Genomic DNA, 20944 nt, shown 5'->3' on the forward strand with positions numbered 1-20944 from the left:
GCTCAGACTTCTTATAAACTGTTATAACTTATATTAGCCCATAATATTTGTCTGTGTTAGCCATGTGGCTTGGTACCTTTTTCGAAGTGAGACAGTCACATCTTGCTTGCTCTGTGTCTGGCTTCCTCTCTGTCTGGGTGACAACTGCAGACTGAAACTTCCCTCTTCCCAGAATTCTTGTTGCCCTGCCTCTACTTCCTGCCTGGTTGCCCTGTGTATACTTTCTGCCTGGCTACTGGTCAATCAGCATTTATTTAAAACACAAGTGACAGGGTATAGACCATTGTCCCACAGCAGCTCAGCAATTAAGAGCACTGGTTGCTATTCCAGAGGACCTGGGCTCAATCCCCAGAACCCACATGGAGACTCTTAAAAGTCTGTAACTCCAGTACCAGGGAATCCTCTGGCCTCTGTGGGCACCAAGGACACAAGTGATATACATACAAGCAAGCAAAACACTCATACACATTAAGTAAACTGTGATTTTGTGTTGGCTGCATTCATAACTAGTTATATATGGTATCAGGTTGGACACCTGCCTGGAATGTTCCCAGATATAGATAGATAGATAGATAGATAGATAGATAGATAGATAGATAGATAGATAGATAGAGATATAGATATATAGATATAGGTATAATCATCTGACCTTATCCAGAGGGGACATGCTCCAAGAGGGACTGTGTATGTCTGAAGCCACAAATATTATCAAACCCTGTATATGCTATGATTTTCATATAGTTGCACACCCGTGATAAAGTTTAGAAGTTTAGTTTGGGCACAGGTAGAGATCTATAACAACCAATAACAGAACTTATAGTCATGGTAATAATAAAATTGCCATCATTCATATTCTTGTCCTTTGAAACTGTCAGGAAGTAAAATCAGGGTTATTTGAATATAAATATTTCGACAATGAATCTGATAAACTAAGAAAATTAACGAAGGGACTAACGGGCAGGTAGCATATACAGAGGGGATATGCTGGGCAAAGGAAGATCCGTGTTCTGTATGGACAGAACACAGCAGCCAAAGAGTACGACACACTACTCAGAATAGGGAATAGTTTAAAATTTAGGAATTGTTGACTTCTGGAATTTTCTATTTACTGTTTACAACTTGCATGAGGGAGTGGCTGTTGACTATATTAAAAGCCAACCCCAGGGCTCACCGCCAAAACTGGTAGGCATTTTGAGATCTGAAGTGTCTCAGCCTGTGACAAAAAAGGTTGGCTCTTTCTGCTTCTTTGGGCTTTGGTGAAAAACTACAGGAGCTTCCAGGTCATAGGAAGGTGGGCTTCATTGCTGATTGTTTCCTTTCATGTTTTCACTTTGGAGCTTAAGCCTTGCTGGTCCTGTCAGAGGTCATCCAGCTGTCCCAGCTCTGCTGTGTGCTACATTTGCTTTTCTGGAAGGCTTATGGTGGGAGCCTCCAAACCACTAGGATTCCAACCCACAATAAGAAAAACACTGTACTTATTGGCTCGACATGACGTATGCTCCCATGACCACGAGTGAAGGACAATCTTTGAAGATCACGCCAGTGTTTATCCGTATGGAATGCCCTTTAAAATTTTTGATGATTTCTAATCATTCTTTTTTGTCTTTTTCTTTTTTTTCTGGAGACAGGTTAGAGATGGGACTTATTATGTAGCTCAGATTGGCCTCAGACTGCCTGGGCTGTGGGAGGGCTGGGACCACTGCTGTGTGCCACCACTCCCAGCTGCTCTGTAGCTTTTAAATTTGATGGTAACAGTTTACTAACTGACTTCAAAACTCATCAGTGAGTCTCAGGTCACATCTGAGAGAACTGGCTCTTGAGTCTTGAGGTGTCTCAGGATACGGAATCAGGCAGAGCAGAAGATAAATGTGAGCTCAGGATATATATCTATATCTGTATCTGGATCTGTATCTATATTTATATCTAAATCTAAGCTTTCTTGGGGAAGCTGGTTTCCTCCACACAACCAGTCCAGGCTAGCCCAGACCAGTCCAGGCCACCCAGGCAAGCTGGAGCAGTCTGCCATTAACTCTTTTTGCCTATGCTTTTCAGAAGCTTTGCAAAGATAGTGCATCAAAAGGCTGATTTGCATGAAGCTACATTTAATGTGCTCAGGATCGGACTGAGGGAAAGCCCCTCACTACCAATTATCATTATTTCTAAAGTGTGTTGAGGTGTAATTGGTATAGCATGAAATCCACCCTTTTTAAGTGAACAGTTCAAGACCTTTAGTGAGTATGCTGAGCCATGCTCTCTCATCCCAGCGCAGCCAGAGGACATCCCTGTCTTCTGACCAAGCCTCCTCTATCTTCTCCTGGATCACACTCACAGTCTCAGCAAACGGTTCATCCATCTGCCTGGAAACTTTTGCCTTGTCTTGATATCTCACACATGGTTGGTGACAAGCCAAATATGTGACAGAGGTCCTTAACGATTATAACCGGACTGAAAATACTGTCACCTGGCATTTCTACCACATGTGTCCTGCGTGTCTCAGTGTTAAAGACACAGCAGCTTGGCGTTGTGATACAGTAGGGCTTGGTCTTCTAGGAGAGCAGCAGGCTGTGCGGGCTATGCAGGCTTGCAGCCCAGGCTCCAGAGACTGCATCTCACATCATAGGAGTGTAGAGCTGGGAATGTAGTTCAGTAGTAGGTGTACCTTGCATTCAAGAAGTCCTGGGTTCTACCTGTAGTATTACAGCAAACAAACCACCCAAAGAAGTATCATAGGCATGGAACGGACTGTGCTATCTAGACTTGTGTATGTGTACTCCACGATGTTCACACAGGACATACTCTCAAACAATCCCCATTATCGATACTATATATATGTATGATATATATCATATAGCTACAATAAATAGAGTTGTTCCTTTTTTTGTGTTGTATACATCCCAAGATCCTAGTGGATATTCCAAATCAAAAAGAAAATTCCTTTTTCTTTTTTTTAAGATTTATTAAAAATGATATGTGTTGGAGGTGTATATTCATGTGAATATATTGCTGGGTCCCATTGTCTTCCTAGGGGGAGACGATGAAAAGGCACAATGTCAACAACCACAAACGCTGAGAGTCAGGTAGAAGACTTACAACAGACTCCTTTATTTAACAACAGGGGAAACTTACACTCCCTCCCAGCACCCAGGCTGGGTGACAGTTGACAGTTGCCATCTCATGCTCGTCTCTCATTGGCTAGGCACAATCAAAAACCTCAGACAGTGCTTGTTGCTAGGCACTCAGGAAGCACTGCTTGGTAGCTCCCTATTGGCTAGGCCCAGACAGGCCCTTTGACAGTTCCAGGCAGACTCCAGATTGGCTCCTTTTGGACTGGTGGACCTTATCTTCCTACACGACTTTGGTTGTTCATGGAAGCCAGAGGTGTCAGATACCTCTGGAGAACCTGTGAACTGCCTGACTTGGGTGCTGGGAATCAAACTCAGGTCCTTTACAAAAACAGTGCATGATCTTGACTGCTGAGCAGTATCTCCAGCCCAGCAGTCTCCTCACACAACACATGTTAATGGCCAAGCTTGGTTTCTAAGTCAGGCAATAATGAAGTAGAATAGCAGTATCAGTTACTCCCATGAAAGTTTTGTGCATGCGGGCTCTTGGAATTTTCTGTTTGATGCTTTTAAACTGCGGTTGACTAAAGGTAATTCAAACCCAGGAGAGAGGAACTGTGGATAAAGGAAGAGATAGAATAAATGGGAGAAGATGCTGCAGTCTTTTGTGTCTGGAGAGTCAGAAACGATTCCTTAAAGAGGCACACACCTTTAATTCTAGCACTCAGGAGGCAGAGGCAGATGGATCTCTGTGAGTTTCAGGCTAACCTGGTCTACAAAGGGAGTTCCAGGGTAGCCAGGGCTATCTGTTTCCAGAAAGAAAAGGAGAGCAGGAGAGAGATACCTCCCCATTACAAGTGTGAGCCATCTCATCTGTTTTGCGTGGGGTTGGGGGTTCAATGCAGGGCTTCACGAATGCTAGACAAGCAAACACCGCCATCTGGACTCCACGCACCCCAACCACACTCTGCATTCTTTGTAAACAAAGTCCACCAGATTCAGATCGACAAAGAGGTGGCTGTGGAGCTGTGGCAAGGGCTTGTGGTCCGTGAGTCTCGAGCCAGGAGGGGGCTTCCTCCTGTTAATGAATCTTTGCTCTGAAATGCAGTGAGAGAAACTTCCCAGAACCTGAGTGGCCCTGGCCCATGCCTTAAGCCTTTTCCAGTTTGCACATTTGTGACTCCTGGGGTCTTCGCTCTGTCCTCTGGCTGCTCCCCACCTGCTTCCCACAGCGGTCTCCCTCCCCACCCCTCAGGACCTGAAACACCAGGCAGGCAGGGCCATCCTGCTGTGCCCTCCTAAGGCTGCAGGTCCACAGGGTGAGCAGCTACCACTTAGATGGTCCCCGGCCATGTCTTCCAAGCCAGGCTAATCTGTTTCTGCCTCTTCTGCAGATGAATTAAAAAACAAGACCGTGTGTGAAGACCAGGAGCTGAAGCTGCACTGCCACGAGTCCAAGTTCCTCAATATCTACTCTGCCACCTACGGCCGGAGGACCCAGCAACGGGACATCTGTTCCTCAGAAGCTGAGCTGCTGCCCCCCTTTGGTGGGTGACTTTATTTGGCTATAATTAGGCTGTTGTCTGAGTGGAGTGTGGTCGTGGGTGGGCAATGAGGTGTGGCTGCTACCACGTGAGAGGAAGTCAAGGACAGCGGCTCGTTCTCGCGATAGTGGCCTCTTTGCTCCTAGTCCCAACTCTACTGGTGGCTCAGTCACTCTACGCAGAGGTACTCGGTGAGTGCCTGCTGTAGTCAGGGCCCTGTCCTAGGCGCTGGGATCTCGTCAGTGATCGATAGTTTACCAGTCATAGACGCCCTTCCAGCAGTGCAAAAGGAGGCCATAAGAAAACAAGAAAGGAACGGATAGAGCAGGCTCTCAAATGCACGAGTTCTGCTCTTGTGGGTTCACCCAAGCACAAATTGTAAATACTTAGTGGGGACGGCTCCCTTTGTTACCAGGAGTGTCCACCTTGCTGCCCATCAGATAGCTATGGAAAAGCCCCAACACGTTTCTAGATGTCAACACTACATCGCAAAGTCGAAAGATCGTTTATAATACCTTCTATAATATTGCACGTATAATATTAGTACAAGCATATATTGTGCTGTAGTGTTCCTAGGAGTGCATGCTTTGAAGGCCTTATGATGTTTGTCTTGTGTGTCTTCCAAGGTTCATGTGCCAGAATTTAATTTCTGATGGGAGGGGGCATTAAAGTGATGGAAATTTAATGCTCCTGAGGCATTTGGAGGCATGAAAAAAGTGACTAGAGGCAGATAAGATTATCAGTGTGGAGGCCCTATGATCGAATGCTTTGAAAGAAGAGGGTGAGACCAGAGAAGACATCTACAGACATTGCTGTCTCTTGTTATGTGGTACCCTGTGCTGCCTGAGACTTTGCCAGAAAAGTCACCATCAGATACAGGCTCTTGACCTTGGACTGGAGCCATGAGCCAAAATAAGCCTGTTTTCTTTATAATGTTATTCAGCTCGGGTATTTTATTATAGCAAAACAAAATCCAGAAAACTAATACAGAAAATTTGCCCTGGGAGTAGATGACATGGTTATTGCTATATCTCTATTGGAGAATGTGGAAGTGGCTTTGAAACTGGGTGGCAGGCAGTGATCAGAGGAGTTTGGAGGAATGGGTTGGGAAAAGTTTGCTTGGCTATAAGACAAACGTTATTGGCCAATTCTGACGAGGGTGAAGAAGAGACTAGCGAATTAGTCTAGATGGAAATGAGGAGCCTCTTAGAAAATAGGGAGGAGGCTATTCTTATATGAAGTGGCAAAGAACCCCACTGTGTGGTGTCCACACCCTAACACCTTGGGGGACACCACATGTAAAGATAATGGACTCCTTTATTAGCTGTCTTAGAGTTTCGATTGCTGTGAAGAGACACCATGACCGCAGCAACTCTTATAAAGGAAAACATTTACTTGGGGTGACTTACAGTTTCAGGGGTTTAGTCCATTACCATTATGGCAGGACAAGGTGGTGGGCAGGCAGACATGGTGCTGGAGAAGGAGCTAAGAGTTCTACATCTTTATCTGCAGGCAACAGGAAGTGAATTATAACACTGAGCATAGCTTGGGTATCGGAGACCTCAAAGACCACTTCCAATGTGACACACTTCCTCTAACAAGGTCACAAGATCATACCTACCCCAACAAGGCCATTCCTCCTAAGAGTGCTACTCCCTTTGAGGGTCATTTTCTTTTAAACCACAACACTGGGTAAATGAGATTTCAAATCAACAAAGATTCTTGCTGCTGCATGGCCATTATTGGCTGCTTTTAGTCAGACTTATAGTAAAACTCAGGACCAAAGGGAACGATTTGAAAGGAGGGAGCAGAGAATAAGAATGTAGGGCGTGGCTGTGAAACCACTTACTGGAGAGATTAGTGTGGACAGATGCCAGTTTCTGTGATTGGAACAACTGGAAAAAGGCCTGGAGCCAGACAGGCCCGGGTAAAGTTTCTGTGGGTGCTAGCCCTTGGCATCCAGGCCATGCTGGATTTTCAGGTGTACAGCAGGCAGTCCTTGTGGTAGCATGGTGGTTTCCCTGAGAAGCCTTGAGAATCCTGGCAGAAGTTGACCATGGGTTGGAGCGCTGTGGAAAGCCCACAAATGAGGTGATGTATAGAGCCGCTGGTGTTGCAGGCAGTGGGTGAATGCTGAAGTTCTCAGGTTCTTGTGTTTGAAACAAGGAATTGGATGTCTATAGTAGCCAGCAAGGTGAGAGCATTTATTAAGAAAGAATACACTCTCAAGAGAGGAAGTCAGAAGGAACCTTAACCCTACAAGTCATATGGACTTTTACACCCCACAGTTGAGGGTAGCTTATAAAAAGTCACAGCTCACCTCAGACTTCCTGGGGTGCCTGTAGTCAATTCTAGTGGGCCCCCTCTAGCCATAGCCCAGACTTTTCTCTTAGGCTACCCTGTCCTCCTTTGTGTAAGGCCTTCTAGATCTCACTCTCGGGTCTACTCTCCCTCTCCTTCCTCAGAGCCAAGGTTACGTCATTCTCAGAAAGGTATAGCTACAGGACACCAAGCAGCCTTCACTGAGAAAGGCCGCAAGAGAGTAGCCTTGTGGCCAGAAAAGCCATTGCATGGCTTGGGACACGCCCCTCACAGTGTGCTAGAGGGGCTGAACTTGACATGCTGGGGTTTAGTATCTGCCCTGCCGGGTTTTAGTCTTGCTTTGAGATGAATATTCTTTCCCACTTTTCCAGTCTTAGAAATGGGTGAGTTGTTCTAATTTTACAGGTTTGCAAAGAGTCATCTTGAGTCTCAAGTGAGATATGGGGCTCTTAAATGCAGGTTAGATTGAACTAAGTCTGTAGGCCTCTTGCAGACAGAAAGACAGTATTTTGCATTGTGAGGTGGACATGACCCTTAGGAGTCAGGGAAGGGTGCAGTGGTTTACAGATGACTTCAGTGTGCCCCTGAGGGCCCGTGTGCTGAAATGTACTTCCCCACTGGAAGGTTTTAAGAAGGAAGAAACTGAATTCAGCCATGATATTTAGAAGTGGGGCCTTTGGGCAGTGTTTAGGATTAGACAGTGTCAGCTGAGTGGAGACCACGTGATTCACTGCTCGTGACTGTAGAAGAGGAAGGAAGGATGAAAAGAGGCACACACTCGTGTGTGAGGCTGTACAAAGCCCAGCTCCTCCCCCTGACTCTGCCGCTAAGAAGGTCATAAGTGAGTATGGACCTTTGCTCGACCTTGAACCAGGGCTGTGAGTTAAATAAACCTCTTTTCTTTAAAGTTACATGACCCCAAGTATTTCACTATAGTAACTGGAATTTGTAGCATCAGAGGCCTATATGCAGTGTCCTGAGAATTTACTCTCTTATTGTATCTGTTTATAGGGGGACTTGCATGCACCAAAGTGATTCCATCAGATAATTCATAGAAGTGGTCCTCTCCTTTCTACTATGTGGGTGACAGTGGTTAGTCAAGGTTGCCAGGCTTGGCAGCAAATGCCTTTACTTGAACCATCTCACTGGCCTATAAGGCTCTTCTCTTGAGAATGGCAGGTGCCTGCCAAAAGGTAGCCCTGGCAGGTACCAAAGACACCAGCATTCAGCTGCTCTTTACTGAATAGGGAGCCAGTTTCTGTCTTCACATTTGGCACCTGTGAGGGTTGGACGTGACTGTTAATGGCTCTGCTCTCTGCTCCATTCCACAAGAGTGGCCTGGGAGTGACTGGTTCAGCCCTCTCTGTCAATTCACTTTGAGTGTGCGGAGACAGGGGCTGCAGTGTGCAGAAATAGGAGCTGCAGTGTGCGGAGACAGGGGCTGCAGTGTGCAGAAATAGGAGCTGCAGTGTGCAGAGACAGGGCCTGCGGTGTGCAGAGACAGGGGCTGCGGTGTGCAGAGACAGGGGCTGCGGTGTGCAGAGACAGGGGCTGCGGTGTGCAGAGACAGGGGCTGCAGTGTGCAGAGACAGGGGCTGCAGTGTGCAGAGACAAGGCCTGCGGTGTGCAGAGACAAGGGCTGCGGTGTGCAGAGACAGGGGCTGCGGTGTGCTGGCGGAGACAGTTCCTCTCTTCAGTGTTTCCAAGCCTCTAGCATTAGGAGAAGAAACCATGTATGGCCTGGGCCATCATGGGACCCTTCTGTTCCTAGGCTTGCAATTGTCCCCAGTCTGCCTCAAGTCCATACTCATTCCTCTGGTCGGAACCATGCATGCAAAGTTACCAACCTTCGGGTTGAAGAGATGGCTTGGTGGGTAAAATGCTTGCTATGCAAGCATAAGGACTTAAGTTCTAGTCCCTAGCAATCACACTTTGAAAAGTCAAGTGTGGGAGTGCACTCCTGCAATCCCATTACTAGGAGGCAGACACAGGAAGGTACCTGGATCTTTTGGGTCAGCTAATCTAGCTAATTGATGAGACCTAGATATAGTGAGAGACCCTCTGTCAATAAATAAATAAAGGGGAGCACAGAAGACGGACATGCTTAATGTTGACCTCTGGCCTCTATGCAGGCATGCACCACACACACACACACACACACACACACACACACACACACTTTTTAAAAAAAACTGTAAAGCTATAAACTGGAGCTGGAACGATGGCTCAATGGCTAAGAACACTTGCTGCTCTTGCAGAGACTCAGGTTTGGTTCCCAGCACCCACACCGTGGCTCATGACTGCATATAACTTAAGCTCCAGAGGAACGGACAGCCCCTTTTGGTCTCCATGCACCTTTCCAGTGTTCATACATACATGCATGCAGAGACACTCATAAAATAAAAATAGATAGGGGCTGGAGAGATGGCTCAGTGGTTAAGAGCATTGCCTGCTCTTCCAGAGGTCCTGAGTTCAATTCCCGGCAACCACATGGTGGCTCACAACCATCTGTAATGAGGTCTGGTGCCCTCTTCTGGACTGCAGACATACAGACAGAATATTGTATACATAATAAATAAATATTTAAAAAAATAGATAAATCTTTTAGAAGTTGCAAACCTTTGCAGGCTAATATTTCTTTGTCAAATTGGATGCTAAGAAGCCTGTGCTCTTTGGACAGGTAAACTGTATCAAGGTTGCTGACTGCACCCAGCCAGTACTCCCCATAAACTCATCCGTTTGTCCCTTTTGTATAAATATACTTAACGTCACCCATGTCACCCGAGGTGGCCCATCCACCTCCTCTCTGACCCTAGTGTCTCCCCCTGGTAACAGCACACCTCCAATTTGATCTCTTGGCTCCCAGGCATCTCTCAGCATCTCTCATCTGGACCACCAGGTTCCCTCCTTTCTCCACTGAGCAGCATCTGGAAGATTTCCTTTAAGTTATACAGACCACACCCCTGCTGTGGAAAACCCTGCACCCTGCCCATTGTAAGCAGACTTAGAAGCCCGCTGTAGCCCTGTTTCTCTACGGCCCTCCCTCGTGACCTCCAGCTTCTGTGTCCTTCCATACTCCCAGGCCTGTGCACAAGTTGTTCTTTTGACTTGGGCTGTTCTGTCACCACACCTTTGTATGGTCAGCTCTGTCACTCTGCCTAGGAGTCGCCCTGAATGTCACACTGGAGAGGGTTCCCTGTCACCTGCCAGAAGATCGCCTTGTTGTTGCCAGCTCTGTCTTCATTGTGGAAACCTCCATGCCATGAATGGGTGGCTCATTCTCCCAAAGGCTCAGCTTTGTAGGGACTGTAGGGATTCTCAGTGACCAGAGCAATGTTTGTCACAGGATGGGTGCCCTGTGAATCCTTGGTGGGTGAATGAATCAGAGTCCTTTGTAAGCACGGCCATGTGTCCACCCTCTAGGTTGCAGGCTGGGATTGTGGGTCTGATGTTAACATGGCCTCTGAGCTTTCCTGAGATTCTGGAAATCCAGATTTTTTTTTTAAAAAAAAGTGAAATGTTCCAACTTTTAAAACACTGAACAAGCCAAAGAAAACATGCCTACAGTCCACATCCGGGCCACAGGCTGCCAGTGTGTGTGTGTGTGTGTGACCTCTGCTCGCTGTTCCAGCCATTTCCGCGGCCCAGGCACATGGCTTTGAAGAAGGGGAAAGGCTCACTGGACTTCACCCTAGACCTGGCATGGGCTCAGATGGATGCGCACACGAGAACTGAGGGCTGGTTCTCATCAGGGGCCTCTGAAGGGGAGCCCTGGTGGTTGGCATCCCAGAGCATCTGGCTTTCAGATTGGGTTGTGTATTTTCCTATGCATATGAGCTGAAGTCTGGCGGGTCTGCATGCTTTAGATTCAGCACGGCCCTCTGGAAGCCCACTCTTTGGTGGAGATGAGATGCCTGTCAGGCATATAGCGGCTAAGGACCATTCTGGCTTTCACCAACAGCTCAGCATGGCTTCAGCATTCAAAGGCTGGGAAGAAGATATTTCTCGAACTTTTAAAAACATCATCGTTGTCTTTGGCACAAACACAGGAACATCAAACAGTAATAATAATAAGATTCAGATACAATTTTACCAATCAAATGACAAGATATTTATTTTTCTGAATTTCTCTTAAGCCCTGATGTCTAAGAATGAATTTTGTAATTCTCCTTTAGCCTGTTTTCCTTTAACTTTACAGCAGTGGTCTTTTTCTGAGTGGCCAGGTGACCCCCAACACTACCTGCCATCTTGCTCAGAGGACTCCCCACTGGGAGGGATTTGTTGTTTCTGAGTTTCAGAATACATTTTGTAGACTATGTGATGGTAGTTTTTTTAATAGGCTATGTCTTTGGGATAAATTCTCACATGTTTTATATCAAAAGAGGGTGGGGTCTGTTTATATCATCAGATGCTTTCTGACTTATATGTATAAACTTATCAATTTGCATGTGCAAGCACATGTATACTAATTTGCATATATAAATAGTGAGGTAGAAGTTTGGGTTGCCCTGCAACTTTGGCTGTCTGATGTTTGATTTTTCTGAAGGTTTATAAACAGCCTGTAATGTTGCTTTAATTTGCCCTCCTCGAATGACGGATGGCTGTGAGCCTGTCCCCATGCTTGGCATGGGTAGTGGGTACTCTCATCTCTAGCCTCTCCCCCTTTCCTCCCTGCTGGAGTCTTGACTGATTGAGCAAGTTCATAAACTTTTTTCACGTTTCTAGTAGAGCAGAGGATAACCCACATTCTAATATTTCTGAACTTGTAGTAGGTTTGCTACATGTGACTGGCTATTGGTTTAAAAATGACATTTTACTTACTATTTGGAATCTCCATACATGTTTACAGTACACATGTATACATCTTATACTCCTACTGCTGCCATCCAGCTCCCCCTGGACCTCCCATCCTGTCTCCTTCCCAACTTTATGTCTCCTTTTAAAGGATTTTTTTGTTTTGTTTTGTTTTGTTCTGTTTTGAGACAGGGTTTCTCTGTGTAGTTCTTTAGACCAGGCTGGCCTCAAACTCACAGAGATCTACCTGCCTCTGCCTCCTGAGTGCTGGGATTAATGTATTACTAGTAAGAGTCCCCCGAGTTCCATTAGTGCTGACCACTTTAGATTCTGTCTGTGTCACGTGTAGAACCATTTCCAGAGGAGCTGACGGAGTGACTGGGAGAGGACTCCCCATGGTGGATCTCACTGTGTGTGTGCCACCCTCGAAGTGACAGGGATGATGCTATTGTGCTGTGCCAAGTGTCCCCAGGGCTGCCCAGAGCCTCGTTATCAATGGGGACATGCTGTCTTACTGAGCACAGGACATGAGAACGCTTACACTGTGGCTGTGTTCTGGGGCCCCAGAGAAGACAGTGGCCCCCATTTCCCATCCGAAAGGCAGCAGGCCAGGCCAAGCATGGGAAGGTGGGCGCTGAGGTCATCCGCTCTGGTTGCACATCACAGCCTCGTCTAGGGCAGGACTTCTGACAACCGTTTCCTGCAGGTAGACGTGTTCCTATGCCATAGCTGAGAGAAAGATAAACAGACGTTGCTTGATGCCTAAATCAATGGCTGGAGCAGGCCAGACACCTGGGGGAACGTCTAGCTTGCTGTCCCCATTTGGGGTTCAGCGGGGATAGCCACACTGGAGCTTCTCTTGACTTCAGGGTATAAGGATGCTTGATGCTGGGATTTCCATCAAAACCGCTAATTTTTCTCCAAAATTCTCATCAAGATCCTCCTCACCTGTCCACTGCCCTGTACCAAAGCTACTACCTAAGCCACTCATTCCAAAATATCAGCCCTTGTATTCACTTCCTATTGCTATGTAATAAAACACTTCACGCCTTAATGGGCTCTGATAAAACGCTATCATCTTGCGGCTTCTGTGGGATAGGAATTCAGGGGCATCTGAGAGCGGAGGCTCTTGCCTTGGATGTGGGGAGGTCTCCCGAGGTTACAGCTCTGGTTGGAGGGCCGAGCTTCCAAGGTGGCCAACTGATACGGTAGGAAGTTGGCACTGGCTGTGGTAATAGGCTTCAGTTCCTCCCCTCACAGGCCCGGGCTGTCTTTGTGAAGTGGGAGCTGGCTTCTGGGAACGGGGTGTAAAAGAATAAGAAGTCAATCATCTCTCTCTGTCATACTGTGTAGATCCTCTCCCTGGTGGGCAGAGGGAATTCATGGACATAAATCCCTGGAGAGAACTATGGCTGCGAACCATGTTGAATACCATATGATGCCCCACTAAAACTTGCACACTGGAATCCTTACTGCCAGTGCCTGAGAATCTGCATTGGCTTAGGGATAAAACCTATAAAGGGGAGATTAAGTTGACGTGGGCTCATTCAAGAGGACCCTGGCCCGATCAGATTCATGCCTTTATAATGAGAGGCAGTTGGGACACAGGCGTGTGCAGTGTGAAAGCCACGTGAAGACAGACAAGTTAGCCTGAGGCCCCAGGGAGCCAGGCCTGCTGACTCCTCAGTCTTGGCTTCCGGGTGTGAGGCTGGTACGTTGCTGCTACCCCAGCAAATGAACATCAACAGGGATGGCTACAGCTAATGAGTGCCAACAGAAAGTGACATATATAGTCCTATGGGGTCAAACAAAATGAGGTCTGAGTTCTTTGCATTGAGGATGACCCAGCCAGAGGCATTTCTGAAAGATCTTGAAGCCAGCCAGGCCTGTTACCACTAAAGGTCATCTGGGAAAGGGGGAAATGCAGGAAAGGCACGAGTTCAATGGGCCATCACCAGCCTGTGAGCACCAGTCAGAGCAGCCCTTTAACTTGAGCCAGAAGGGAGCCTTCCCAAAGAACGGGGCACCGGGGTGTGCCTCCGCCACGGTGTGTCATTTCCTGCTATGGTCACATTTTCTGGGTGGGCTCCAGAGATTCTGCTGTTTCCTTAATAAGAGAATGAGAAACCACACAATGGGCCTCAAAGGCTAAGCTAAGACTGTCCCAAGGCCAAGCGTGGGCAGGCCTGAACTTTTCAGCCAAGATGAAGGTGCCAGGAACTCTCCACTGCCAAGACGGGGCCACTTAAGAGCAGCCAGTCCAATTATCTAAATAAACACTGGCTTGCAAGAGTGATTAACTTCAGTCATAGTGCTAAACAATTGCCAGAAAGCAAGAATTCAAATGGTCGAGTATCTTGTTATCACATGTATTGGGAAGGAGGGAGCTTGGCAGCATCGGACGGGGCAAGCAAAACCTGTGTGGGCGGGGCCGTAACCACCTTTAAAGAAACTGCAAAAGCCTGGGAATGGTTCTGAGCTCGGCACCCACAAGAGCACAGCCAGCCCTGAGTCAGCCCTGAGCTACCTTGGCCACTTCCTGAAGTCACGGCTAAGATAAATGCTCTGGTGAGAGATGAAGTCTTTGGGGGTAAGGTACGTTCTCTCACTAGAGTATGGAGTATGCTCGGATTCTTTAAGCAGGGGTCCTCCTACCCTAGACCTGGAAGGTTGTGTTCTTTCTCTGTTAGTCTTTAAGACTATGTTCAGGCTGCCCTGAGGATGTAACTCAGTTGGGAGAGTGCTTGCACAGAAGGCACCGGGCTCTGGTTTGATCGCAGCATTGCATAAACCAGGCATGGTGATGCATGTCTATAATACCATGACTGGGGAGATGGAGGCAGGAGGAACAGAAGTTCAAGGCCATCCTCAGCTACAAATTGAGTTTGATGCCAGCCCAGGCAACATGAGACCTTGGCTCAAAAAAAACACTAATAGCAACCACCTCTAAAAAACAAAAATGGTCAGGCATCTATTTCTTCATAGCTCTAAGAAATGTCAGCTTTCTAGAATATTCGTTTACATCGGTAGTACACAATGGCACTATTTCCCTAAATATCAGCCTGTCAGTGTGTCCCAGGGTTCATCCTCCGGTAGTCTCTGGCAGAGCAACTATGACAAAAAATTCCCACGGAAAGTCCCATATTCGCATGCAAACGTCTAGCTCTAAGCAGGTTCAACGTGACATTGCTTATTGTGTTAAAATGGGGGGGGGGGTGGCGCATGCCTTTAATCCCAGCACTTGGGAGGCAGAGGCAGGTGGATCTCTGTGAGTTCGAGGCCAGCCTGGTCTACAAGAGCTAGTTCCAGGACAGGCTCCAAAGCTACAGAGAAACCCTGTCTCGAAAAACCAAAAAAGGAAAAAAAAAATGGGGAGGGATAGCATCTGAATGCTGCACAGGGTTTACAAGCAGATGAGAAACAAGGCAGCTCTTTATAACTAAGCTGGTGGGGTTGGAGAGGTGACTCAGTGGTTAACAGCATGCACTGCTTTTGTCAAGGTCACAGACCAGATTCCCAGCCACCTGTGGCATCAGCCCCTAGATCATCCCAAGACCTCTGACCTCCACAGGTGCCAGCATTCACATGCACACACCCACACACTGACCTACACACACACACACTTAAAAATAAAAATCTGAAAATAGAGCTTATGTTTACATGGTCACAAATGTATTGATAAAGGGGAAGAGCCCCATGCAAAGTTAAATATGTGTAACACCATTGGGGGGGGGGGAGGATGTTTACACAGAGGAAAGTCGCAAAGGGATGTTCTTTTAAACATTTTTAGATTTGTTTGTTTAGTTTATGTACATGAGTGTTTTGCTTGCATATATGAACATGTGGGCCTGGTGCCTATGAAGGTCAGAAGAAGGCGGCATTAGATGTCCTGGAATTGGAGCTACAGACAATTGTGAGCCACTTTGTGGGTGCTGGGAACACAACCAGGCTCTCTCCAAGAGCAGCAAGTGCTCTTAACTGCCGGTCCATCTCTTGTTTGAAAAAATGGTCTCATATAGCCCAGTAATGCCACAAGTTCCTGATCCTCTTGCCAACACCTCCCAGGCATGTGCACCCACACTCAGCTCAGAAAGGTTAACGAGCTCAGGGGGGTTCCTTCCTGAAGAGCAGCATTTGCCGGGGATTTTTTTCTCCTGTTTTATTTATACATGAAAACATGAAGTTATGTAAAAAGCAAAAATAAGAGTTGTATTTTACAACCTCAGATTCTTAAGACAAATTTTGAACCTCACACAGGTACAGTCTTCCCTGTACAGGCAATATCTACAGAGACTGTATTCACCTTCACTCCCTGGAGAATCCCTAAGAATTCCTACTTAGGGGAGAGGGGAGGGAAGGCCAGTGGAGATGGGGCTGGTTTTAGTCTGGCGTATACATACAAAATGTGACTTAGAAGAAACGGAACTTTTAAAAAAGATTTTATGTGTGTGTGTGTGTGTGTGTGTGTGTGTGTGTGTGTGTGTGTGTGTATGCCATATCTGTGTGCAGTACTTGAGATGGCCAGAAGGGGGTGTCAGGATTTCAATGTGAGTTTGGAAACCAAACTTAGGGTGGAGCCATTTCTTCAGCCTCTGAACAGTTTTTAAAAAAACTGGTAAATAATCTTAGCTCAGAAAACTAAATTATAATGAAGCTGCTGAGGACAACAAAAACATATCTACTCTGCCTTACATACCTACGAAGCAATAAATAAATAAATAAATAAATAAATAAATAAAGTGGTAGAATATTGAAAACATAAACCCTCCATAGTGTCTGAGAGGAGAAACTCTCCCTCCCTAGTTTCTGGGTAAAGCTAAGTTTTACAAGAATAGCTTGAATACCATTGCAGAAACTTTTACATTTTAAACAACATACCCCAAGACCCTCACCATTCAAACACTGGCTTCTATTTCAACACAGATTTTTATTTTTGCATTTAAGGAACTTAAGTCCAGGCCCATAATACCAAGATTTAGAACACTGAGGCAGGGGGTCACCAGTTTTAATCTAGCTTGGCGTAGACGGTAAGATCTTGTCTCGAAGATAAAACAAACAGAGCACATTAAGGAAGCTACCGAGCATGGTGGCTCACACGTGCAATCTTGGCATTTAGGAGACAGAGTCAGGAGGATTGTCACAGGTTCAAGGTTAACCTGGGCTGTATGTAGAATGAGACACTATCTCAGAAGAATTGTTTGTAAACCAAGCATGCATGTGTATACTCTTCCATTTTCAAACCATGCTAATTCTCAAGACCTTGGGAAGGACCTTAAAAGAAGTGTGTTGGGGTGATAAATCTGCTTTTCCCTATTAATCAAAATGGCTTCTGCCATCCTCAGGGGTCCCCATTCATCTCCCTCCACACCTTCATTTAAGCCTTAATGTTTAGTTGTGGATGCAGCATATACATTTTTCCTTCACAAGAGCAGAGATGGCAGATAATTTAGATGAAGGCCATGAAGGTTTCCCAAACAGGGCTTTCCCTCCTGTGTTAGCCAGCTTTGCACTGTCACAAAACACCCGAGGGGACCAACACACGAAGACCGGAGGTTTATTTTGGCTTAGTTTTCAGAGGCTCCAGTCCATAATTGATTGGTCCTCATGCTTTTGGGCTCATGGTGCGGAGCACACCATTGTGGGAGTGTGGTTCGGCAAAGCTCTCACCTCACGACCAGGACACCAAAAAGGGAGGAAGTGGAAGGAGCCAGGGGCCAGCACCCCCATCGAGGTCATGTCTTTGATGCCTGGAGGACCTTTCACCAGGCCTGTCTACCTTCCAGTAGTGCTTGGCTGGGGAGCGATGCTGTAGCACAAAGGCTGTGGGAGGACATTTAAGACTGTGGTGACGTCTAACACCAGTGACAGTGATAACATCATGACAGTGATGCTAACCAGGTCCCTTGGGTGCCAGCATTAGGTATTGTCCATGACGGATATCAGATGACAGTCACACGGGCCCGTGAGCCAGTTCTCTGTTGTCCAAGTAGGGAAACGGAGGCTTTGCAGGAATAGTGGCCAGTCTGATGCTGCACTCGCAGCCACTGCTGTGTTTTCCCGCTGCCGACATCCCTCGGAATCTTAACCGCAGCAGACACACGAGTCTAGGATTGTTACTGTAGCCAAGGTTCTGTTAATAAAAGAGCTGAAACCAAGTAACCTGAAAGGAATAGGAGTTTATATTTAGCTCAATATTGCAAGGGCTGAGAAATCTAAGAGCATGGCCCTGGCTTCCCGTCAGCATCCGAGGGCTGGCATTTTGTCACAGTCCAGGGCATTACAAGAGAAGGCAGAGCCAGCAGCCCGCTTCAAGGCCTCTTCTACTATTTTGTATGTGTATGTGCTTGTGTGTGTGAGAACGCACACGTGTGGATGTGTGTCTATGAGCCAGAGGTCAACCTCGGGTGTTGTTCCTCACATGCCAGCTAGCTTGTCTCTTGAGACAGGGTCTCTCCCTGGCCTGGGGCTCACTAAGTGGGCCAGGCTAGTTGGTCAGTAAGTGCCAGGGACTAACCTGTCTCCTCCTCCCAGTGCCTGTATGGCCAGGAGGCAACACCAGATTCTCCTGGGTTTACAGGCAGCTGTGAGCTGTTCCGTGTGGGTTCTGGGAACACCTCAGATGGCCTGGAAGAGCAGGCAGTGCCCTTAACTGCTGGGCCATCTCAGCCCCCAACACATCTCAGCTCCCCCCCCCCAACACTGCAGGGAACCACCAAAGCATGGCATAGCCAATCCACCCACGATAATGACATGTGATTTTGTGCCTGTTTACTAGTTCCTTCTTCCATCTGTTTATCAGTTGCTTACTGGGGTCCTACAGTGACTGGGCAGTGGGAACCAGATGATGAACAGCATAGACATATCCCACATGGAGCTTGTGGTCATGCAGAAGGAAGTCTTAAACAAGGCAAATACTTCAAAGCATCGTGGCCATGAAGTAAATAGAGCCTCATTCGGGGCTTTGCATCTACGGCCAATGCCGGGCTGCAGAGCCCGGGGCAAGGCAAACATCCAGGTGCATTGACAATGACTACGTCAGAATTTCAAGATGGTGACGGCAGGTCCTTAGGCCAAGCTCAGGGCGTCCTGAAGGCTGATGGCCAAGCTAGTACAGAGCATCTTGGGTGGTTCAACAAGACAGATCAGCAGAGAAACAGTCTTTGTTTGACCGGAAGTTTGGTGCATGTATGTACAGAAAGTGCTGTAAGCTGTACGGCCAAGTGCTACCAGCCTGACGCTCTCACGTCCCTTCCCTTCCAGACTGCCTGTCTTACACAGCGTTACAAGTCCTGTCCAGGAGGTGCTATGGGAAGCAGAGATGCAAGGTCCTCGTCGATAACTACCACTTCGGGAGCCCCTGTCTTCCAGGAGTGAAAAAATACCTCACTGTCACCTATGCCTGTGGTAAGAAAAAACTCTCAGCCAGCTCTGTGAACACATGCCTGTCGGGAGATGGTAGCCATGTCCAAACAGGAGTGTGTGTGACGCTTTAATTGCACATAGTGGGCCGTGCATGGACAATAAGCACAAGCAAAAGAGGGAAGAACGGAGAGAGGTTTATTGGCTACAGCAAGTAAGGAGTTCACCAGTGTCATTCAAGTTTAAACGTCTAGGAAAGCACCTTGGGGGTGGTCTACAGTACTGGGCATGCTCAGTTGGAGTTCATAGTGTGAGCAGGAAAGATGGCTGAAACATTCCTAGGATTAGCTCAGCATCATGGTGTAGACATTAAAAGGTAAAAATGGTGGACAGAGACTCCTCTGGAGTTCCTCCCGCAAAGATGGCAAACAGGACGTGGGTGGAGCAGCGCACACGTGCAACCCCAGCCTTCAGGAGGCTGAGGCAGAAGGAGTGCTGGGAATTCAAGGGCTGGCCTGGGCTACGTAGAAGTTCCTATTTCAAAGCAACAACAATAATGATCACGACAGACAGGAACGCTTTGGGCTGTACACAACATCTCTTTCCCAGCACGCTTTTAGTTTAAATCAAAGGAAGGGACACTTTTTCGAGTCTGTTCACACCGGCACTTGCTGTGAAGGGTGACACCCCATTTGGTTGCTGACAGAAAGCGCCCCACAGCTCAGCTGGTTACCACTGGGTCACCTCACACACACCCAGACCTTTTCTCTCACTTAGCCTTGTTTATGGCGTTCACATCAGATAAGCAATAGGGATTTCTTTGGTCAAAAATTGTTTTGGGAGCACATCAGGTAATCAGATTGGCCGTGGATGGGGCGGGTAGGGAGAATAAGCAACTGGGGACAGAGTTGAGGTCACTGAGAACGAACGAATTCTATCTTGGTTTTTAGGGAGCCCTGAAGTGTACTGGTGTCGTGTGAGTTTGGCTTCTCCTTAGGTTTCCTGTACCATTGGGAGGCCCTAACTGACGGCCCATTGTGCTGCCAACAACTGCTTTAGCTGCAGCCCTCAGCATGGATACAGTACAGCACAGGCTCCCCAGGGTTGCGGCAGCCCCTTGCTGGGCCAGTGTCTTTAGAAGGAAGTGAAATCCATGTTCTACTTGGATTCCATCTTCAGGAAACCACTTCAAAGCGAGTCAGCAGCGGTTTTCAGGATACTGTGGTGGTCCAGTCTATAATCTCGACGTACTGGTTGTTCTTCTGAAATGAGCATGGAAGAGAAGGGAAATGAAGAACTTGATGCCTTCCTTGAAGAACATTGTTCATTAGGCTTTGGTTATTGAAACAGCTTTATTGAGATAGGAATGCAGAGTGTGCCTGGTCAAACAAACAGTCTATGGTTTTTAGAATATCCGCGAAATTATGCAACTGCCATCATAGGCAGTTTAAGAATACTGGCATCGCTATAATCCATTCTGAACCAGTTTTGAAAAACAGGCCTCATGTCATCCAGGGCGGTCTTAAAGTCACTGTATAGTCAAAGACAACTGTGAACTTCAGACTCTCCTGTCTCCCAGGCACTAGAATTATAGGCGTGTATCATGATCACACAGTAAACAAGCAAGCTTCCTATGGTGACCTGTGTTTCACAGCTGCGTGATCTGCTGGGTTGTTGACAAAGCTCATCCCAGAATGCCCTTCCCCTTGAGCTTCTCTCTGCAGTTCTGAATCTCTATAGCCTCTGCCATTCACAGAGAGCCAGGAGACAGACCTGAGAAAGAAATGCCACATCTGATGGGGAAAGACAGCACACCCAGGGTTTTACTGCTGCCAGGGGATCGGAGAGAGTATTCTTGAGACT

At 47.1% G+C, this 20944-nt stretch overlaps 1 protein-coding gene across 3 annotated transcripts in view; it reads left to right on the forward strand.

The window, feature by feature from the left end:
• Eva1c (eva-1 homolog C) overlaps positions 1–20944 on the forward strand; it is a 74509-nt gene that overhangs the window by 42055 nt on the left and 11510 nt on the right. For all 3 annotated transcript variants that reach the window (XM_075959520.1, XM_075959528.1, XM_075959538.1), the window contains 2 exons: positions 4457–4609; positions 18983–19126. In XM_075959520.1, coding sequence (XP_075815635.1) covers positions 4457–4609; positions 18983–19126 — 297 coding nt within the window. The remainder of the gene's footprint in view (positions 1–4456; positions 4610–18982; positions 19127–20944) is intronic.

Source organism: Microtus pennsylvanicus, chromosome 1, assembly GCF_037038515.1.
Source record: "Microtus pennsylvanicus isolate mMicPen1 chromosome 1, mMicPen1.hap1, whole genome shotgun sequence".
NCBI lineage: Eukaryota > Metazoa > Chordata > Mammalia > Rodentia > Cricetidae > Microtus > Microtus pennsylvanicus.